Genomic DNA, 6,881 nt, shown 5'->3' on the forward strand with positions numbered 1-6,881 from the left:
AAAAGCTGGTTAACTTACTGAAAAACAGTTTTATTGTTCTCTTCAGAATTATATTACATTATTAAACAATCATTTATTCCCATGAAACAGTTTGACTAATTGCACATTCAAAACCTTAATTTTTGAATAGCCGTGCACCATATTTCTTTGACTTATTCTCATGAAAAAGCTATCCACGACCATCTTTTCCCAGCAGACACCTGAGACCTGGTAACAGGAGCAGCAGTGTGCATTTCAGGAAGACAGTTTGGTTACCAGTTCTTGAGCTGAAGCAGCTTCGGTCACTTTCTCGTGCTTTTTCCTTCCATAGTTATTCTCACTAGATTCATTTTGAAAGCAGAGAAGTTACGACTTCCCAGCAGCTTCTGGAGGATGATACCCTTCTGTTTCAAGCTTCTTTTTATATTTTAAAAAGTCTCTTCTTTTGTCAAAATATTTAACCTGTTTAAAAAAGAGAAAAGATATTTGGAAGAAACTGGCAGAAAAAGAGGCTTTGTGCATCACAAAAAGAATAAGGAATAATGACCAAACTTGAGGATGTTAACTCAATACATTAGTTAGGAGCTTCTTGCTCTGTTGAAGAAATTAAGAGTGGAGTATTTGTTTTGTGGATTTTTTTTTTTAATCATTTTGAAAGTGAGTTTCCTGCCCTAACCACCCAATTACTTCCGTAAGCATCTGATAAAACCAGTCTATTGCTATTTTCATTGCTATGAATAAAGATTACTTGTAATGCACAGAGATGATAAGCTCAGCAGCTTTTCTATGGTATCGCATCCTATGTAACCTCTGAATTCATTGCCTGGAGCCACTGATGTGCATGCTGCAAAGCACTGCATGTGAAACCATCATCACCAGAGATGACATACAGCAGAAATGCAGCGTTCAAAGTGTAAGTCACTACAGCAACTGCGAATGTACTTGGGTTTTTGTTACCAACTTCAGTCCGTTCAGCCCCTCAGCCACTGCTGTTAGCAAAAGAGCGTTAAAAAAGGTTAAGAACTACAGCTTGAGTTTAGGGAACCTAGAAGGCACAACGTGAGTGTGCTACGTGGAAGTCGATCGTTTCTGTGAAGTCACACTGCATGAAAAGGGTATGCACAAGGCATCAGATACCTGTCTTAAGATGCCATGCAAGTGCAAGCCCTGCATGTGGCCTCCCTTCCGTGCTAGCTTATCCTCTTTATTAACTTCTGTGCACTTCCACAAGCTTTTCATCATCTTTCTGAACTTTTTTTAAGCAAACAATCAGCCTATATGCTTGCGTAGTTGTGTATTTATCTGAAAGTCTGACATTGTGATTTCCTTCCCCTTTATACCATGCGCTTCAATCTACTTTTCACAGCTCCCAGGTTAGTTAGTGCTCTGCTCAGGAGCTGTAATTTCCCTGCAAGACAAAAAGCGTGCAAACCAAGTTATGTTTTCAAGGGCGCATGACTGTCTATGAGAAAGCGTTAGCACGCGTTCTGCAATGCAAGACGCCAGAGTTGCCATCATTAACGCGGTAAGCGGAGGCCGAGGTCGCGCCCGGAGCGGCGGCTGCTCACCCACTGCTGCGGGCACAGCGACTCGAAGGACCGCCGCAGCTGCTCACACTTGGAGGCATCATCCCCGTGGCTGTCCATGCACTGCCAGAACTCGTCCCGGGCCCCCCAGCAGGCCTTCCTCTCCTCCATCGTCGGCGCCGCCATCTCGCTGCCCACCTGAACGCAAACGGCGGTGTGTCCGAGCGGCACCGGGTCTGCTGCGAGCCGATCCCAAGGCCCCCGGGGAAGGGACTGCCGGCACGTACCGCCGCCACACGGACCGCAGACCAGCGCCGCCTCACCGCGAAGGTCACGGCCCCGGAAGCGGTGAGGCGCCTTTCCTAGTGCGCAGGCGCAGTCCCAGGCGAGGTTGGCCACGGGACATGGTCGCCATGGGGACGGAGATGCGGGATCCCTCCGCGGGCCGGGCCGGGCCGGGCCGGGCTCCGCGGATCATTCCGTCCCAACAGTTCGGTTCCTGCCGCCAGGCCCTTCAGGGGGCCCGCTTAGTGACAGGAGAGCCCTGGGTGCGTGAAGGGTGTGTTTCACACCCCAGAGACACCCAGCCGGGCGGCGGGTGAACTCAGCCGAGGGGCATCACCGGGAAAGAACCCTGCAGTGCTGGTAAAGAACACCCAGAAGCGCACTATGTTCGTTATTTTGTTTGGGAATCGGTGGCGTTTCCTTGGGGCAGTCCCTGCAGCTGAGGAACTGGAAGTCTTATTTTATGCATCACCATTTGCGCGGGGCACTGTTGCAGTTTGGAAAGCGATCACCCGTGTTGCCGTAGTCATCCGCTGCACTCGCGGGAAGAGTGGCTTTTTGGTGCTGCGAAGAGCCCAACTCTGCCGGGTGCAGACCCACTGCCAGCTCCCATGCTGATGGCTGGTGCTGCTTTGGGTGCGTGAGGCCGCCCGGCAGCCGGGCCAGGGAGCGGGTGGAGCTGCCGACCTACCTCGAGCTGGTTTTCCTTCTCAGCATGCAATACCAATTCCCACTGGTGGTTATGGGCATGCTCATCTGGTTCTCCTTGCAAGGTGGCTCACTTACCTCTATACCAGGAAAGGTATTTTCAGAGAAGACCAAGGATTTGTGCTTCTTCTGCAGAGTACCTTATAAGCCAGCCAGATCCGGAGGGGATTTTGTTGGTTAAAATGCCTAACCAACCCCTTCAAAGGGAATCTTTTTGAAGCAAAGTAAATGTGACTGCTGCTGTACACTGTACAGTATATAACAGCCCATGTTCTCAGCCCTGCCTATTTGCTTAACTACCTTCTGTTTGTTAGGCTGTGATAGGTAAAAGATAGAAATCCAGTAATTTAACATCTAACAAAACAGGCGGTTTAAGGTGAGTGGAAGCCACTACAAAAGTAGAATTTCAATTAATATTTTTCTGTTGAAAACAATTAATATAGAAGTAAATTTATATTACTGCTTACTTGGAACCCTTTTGCACTCAAGGTTTTGCAAAGCAAGCTTTTACAAGCATGAATATTGAAAAGAAAATTAACGTTACGTCTCAGGACTGAAACACGATTATAGGAAATGTCAGTTGCGTTTTAGATTTCAAAATTTATGGTGCATGTAATGTTGTTTTGTTACTGCGTCGTAGAAACGGAGTGGGTAATATGATTATGTATAATTAATCGCAAAGCCTGAATAGCACACCTGGGATTTGTGATAAATAGTTTATTCTTTAATGATCTGGAGCCCAAGAGATACTCAGTGGACACAATTGTAAATAGCTCCATGTAATGGATATTATGGAAATTTAGTGATCTGGTTTTAAGAAAGTGCATGGATAGAAAAAAGGTTTCTCTAATGCATTGTTAATGGCAATATTTCCAATTTGGTTAAACAGCTATCATAAGGAGGTGGATTTTTTGTTGTTTATTAGCCAATTCTAAGTATCTATCTTTATTCTCTTACTTTTGGGAAATGTGCCCAGTAAGTAATAAATGGGATATTTATAATACCGGGCAGAGGCAAATGTTCTAGAAAGAGGGGAGGCTGAAAAAATTCCAGATTTGTTAGGTGCACTGCTGGCCGCAGTTGAAGCCTTTGCATTACATTTCCATTTAGCTTTTAGTGAGATAGATGTTATTAAAGAAATAGATACCTGTCATAAAGACTTCATGTTGAGTTTTATGGATATCCTTTTAACAATAACCTGCCTTAACGTCTTTGGATGAGTTAGCAAGAATTTGGGGTTTTGAATGAATAAGGAAGGAGGAGTGTGTGAGGAGAAGGAAAACTGTAGCTTTCGTTTGGCAGCCTTACCAAATCAATTTTCTGAATCCCTAAGAAAATGTGCATTAAAAAGTTATTTCTCAACTAACTGGGGCTCTTACCTTGATTTCCTTGTAATGCTGTCTTTGCTGGGTCAACAATGCTGTGTCTTCACTGTCACGCTAGGGAGTGCCAGTGTGGCATGAACATTGAAAATTAAGCACATGGCCTGGGACACTGAGATGGAGACTTGGCTGTGTGGGTGCACCAATTAGCACAGACGGGGATTTGACTAGGAAGAACTAATCTGTCTGTGCAGGCTGGTATGGACACAAAAGGACGGAGAATAGACAGAACAGCAATTTTTATCTTCTCCAAATCTCAGTTTAGTGATCTGAAGCCTGCTGAGAAAAGGTTTCCTTGTCTTTGTGACAGCTCGTGGACATCAATGGAGAATTCCGTGAAACAGTCTGAAAATCAATAGGCTACCTAGACAAGTGGCGATTATGACCACCAGGGAGTGACAGGGGGGTTGGAACTAGATGATCTTAAGGTCCTTTCCAACCCTAACTATTCTATAATTCTATGATGAAGAAAAAAGAAAAACTAACCCAGCAGCTGGAGGTTTAGGATTCTTCTGAGGTGACAAAGTAATTCACATTAATTATAGGCATTGTTTTTTAATGCTAATATTCCATTTTTGTTCAGTTGTTAGGAAGGAAGAAAACAGGAGAAGGAGTATTTTGGGAAAAAACAGTCAATAGTAAGGTGGGAACACTAATTCTTACTCTTCTATTGGCTCCTGATTAGCAATTGTCTAAGCCTACCGAGAATGCGACAAGCTTGCTTTGCAGCAATGTCAATGCTCAGCCTTTTGCAGGAAAGCTAGATGGGAAACTGGGAATCTGCCTGTTCAACAAGCAGACTTCAACTTTCAAAGCTGTGTAAATGACAGAAGGAAACTCATCTGAGTTTCATTTGGATGCCTTCACATTTCTGTGGCATGTTATGTACTAAAAGTGAAGAAGTGGTTTCTAGTTCTCTCTGAGACTGAAACACATCCTAAAATTCTTTCTAAAAAATCCAGCTGCATTCTTGCATTCAAGTATTGTATTTAATAATGCATCAGCTGCACCAATTACTTATAGTCACTGTAAACATTGTCTGTGAAGTGTAGGTGTACTGTACCAGATGGGATTGCTTACACATGCACAAAGGCAACATCATTCTCAACATGATATTTGTTCCCAAGATCAATATCAATTTTCTTAGCAGCCAAGCTAGCAAGTGACATGCCTTTGACCAAATCCAAAATCACATAATGAAAGAGATGTTTTTGTTTACAAGTCATGAAGGCATTTAAAATGTGTAATTGGCCAAAAATCACAAAGAGGGTATTAAGCGACTTACTCTGCTTACTAGGCTGCAGGCATTTTGAAGCTTGGCAGCTTCAGAAGCCAGAGGGCCAGAGAGACTTACTGCTGGGAGATAGCAAAGCTATGTTCACTGGCCCGTAATGTATACTCATAGCCAGCAGGGCAGGAAACCCAAGCTGAAGTTCATGTTTTGTAAGTCCTTACAAATCTGTCTGCTCAGACCGCTAACGAGTAGAGAAGAGAAATATGAGGCTTATTTTCAGAAACATTAGTTTGAGTTACTGCTTCTGTCCTTAGGACTGTGATTTCCTCTTAAAAGAATATTTTTAGGCTGCAGGTGCGCATCTGTTCATTTGACTTCCTTTTTGCTTTCACAAGATCTTTCAGCTCCTTTTTTCCTTATGTCTCTTTCTAATGTTCAGGACTTTTAGATAAGGTGCAGGGATTTTTGAAATGCCCTAGAACATGACAACTGAAGAAGAAAATCTCATTGCTTCTCTTTCAAGAGTTTTGAGCTAATTAAATTTACCCATCAAAAACTATTTGCTGATAGCAGTTTCTGCAAAGACAGCTTGCATGACACCTGGACTGTGAAAGAGGCTTCTCAGTCTTGGCCTTTGCCAAGGGGTAACTCAGGTTTGGAGGCCTTGAAAGACTTAGTTCTTTCTGTAGGATGCATCGGGGACATGGAGCCAAACTCCTTATAGCTTATGACTTCAGAGTGAGTACGCAGATGCCGTTTCTTCAAATGAATTGTAGCAAGGGAAAGGTGAGTGTCTTCTCTTGGAAAATGTTTCCCAAAGGCATTTCTGTCCTGATACCGTCAGCAGTGTTTCTGTGCTCCTGCTTCACACCAGCTGCATTGTCCCTGACTTCTGTTCTTCTCCATTCCTTGAAGAAATCCATGTCCCAGCCTGCTTTCTGAGTCCACGAAGTCCAGGTGCAATGTATTGCCTGAAGAAATATAGGTAATTTCATCCGATTAATTTGTCTGTGTGTAATTTACAGTTGTTTAACATGGGTAAATCTAGTTTGCCCAGCTCCTACTTGGGAGAGAGTTTGTAATAGAGCGCTGTTTGAAATCACAGCCCTTGCATCTATTTAGTCTGTACTTGGGAAGGATAAGCCAGCAGAAGCAATGACAGTTGCATCAGGCAAATCACAGGGTTTTCCTGGTGCTGCTCTCCATTCTGGTGCATAAACTCCCCCACAATCCTATAGAATGTTAAAAAATTGGTCTGTCATTTTAGTAATAAACGTACATTAGTTGCAGTTTTTAAACTGGCATTTAGAGCCTTTTGGATACCTATGAGACTGCATCAAACACACAGTGAAATGGAGTGCAGAGATAACAGAAGATGCCACGTATTTGGACTAAGGAAAATGGAAGGACTATTTGTACATTCTTCTCTGGCTTTGCCTCAGGCAGGGGGCTTGGGGAGGGTGTGGATTACTTCAAGGATGACAAAATGATATGCCCAAAGATGGAGTAAACTTTAATATGAGAGCTTTGAGATCAAGTCTCTCAACCAGTTATTAGAGTTGTACCTGGGCTCTTGTCCTGTGCCTTACCCTCCCCTGCTTCCCAAAGAAATAGGTTAAAGATCCAGGTGTGTAAGACTGAATGGGACAGTGGTTCTGAGCAGCTTCCCACAGCCTCAGATTTTTGCCTGTGTGTATAATCTCTGTTAGCAAGTCTTTAGTATCTGTTTGGTCATGAAGAGATTATGAAGATATGGAGAAAACAACA

At 43.7% G+C, this 6,881-nt stretch overlaps 1 protein-coding gene across 1 annotated transcript; it reads right to left on the reverse strand.

The window, feature by feature from the left end:
• Nucleotides 1–9: 9 nt before the first annotated feature.
• LOC133278459 (cytochrome c oxidase assembly factor 6 homolog) lies at nt 10–1,779 on the reverse strand. Its single transcript, XM_061471252.1, has 2 exons — nt 1,548–1,779; nt 10–441 (listed from the first exon to the last, which is right to left on the reverse strand). Exons 1-2 carry the CDS (start codon nt 1,689–1,691, stop codon nt 346–348), a joined length of 240 nt encoding a protein of 79 aa, XP_061327236.1. The 5' UTR covers nt 1,692–1,779; the 3' UTR covers nt 10–345.
• Between the last annotated feature and the right edge of the window lie 5,102 nt (nt 1,780–6,881).

Source organism: Pezoporus flaviventris, unplaced genomic scaffold (genome assembly GCF_033815535.1).
Source record: "Pezoporus flaviventris isolate CSIRO_AGI_PZ_B2104156 unplaced genomic scaffold, CSIRO_AGI_Pfla_v1 ptg000066l, whole genome shotgun sequence".
Taxonomy (NCBI): domain Eukaryota; kingdom Metazoa; phylum Chordata; class Aves; order Psittaciformes; family Psittacidae; genus Pezoporus; species Pezoporus flaviventris.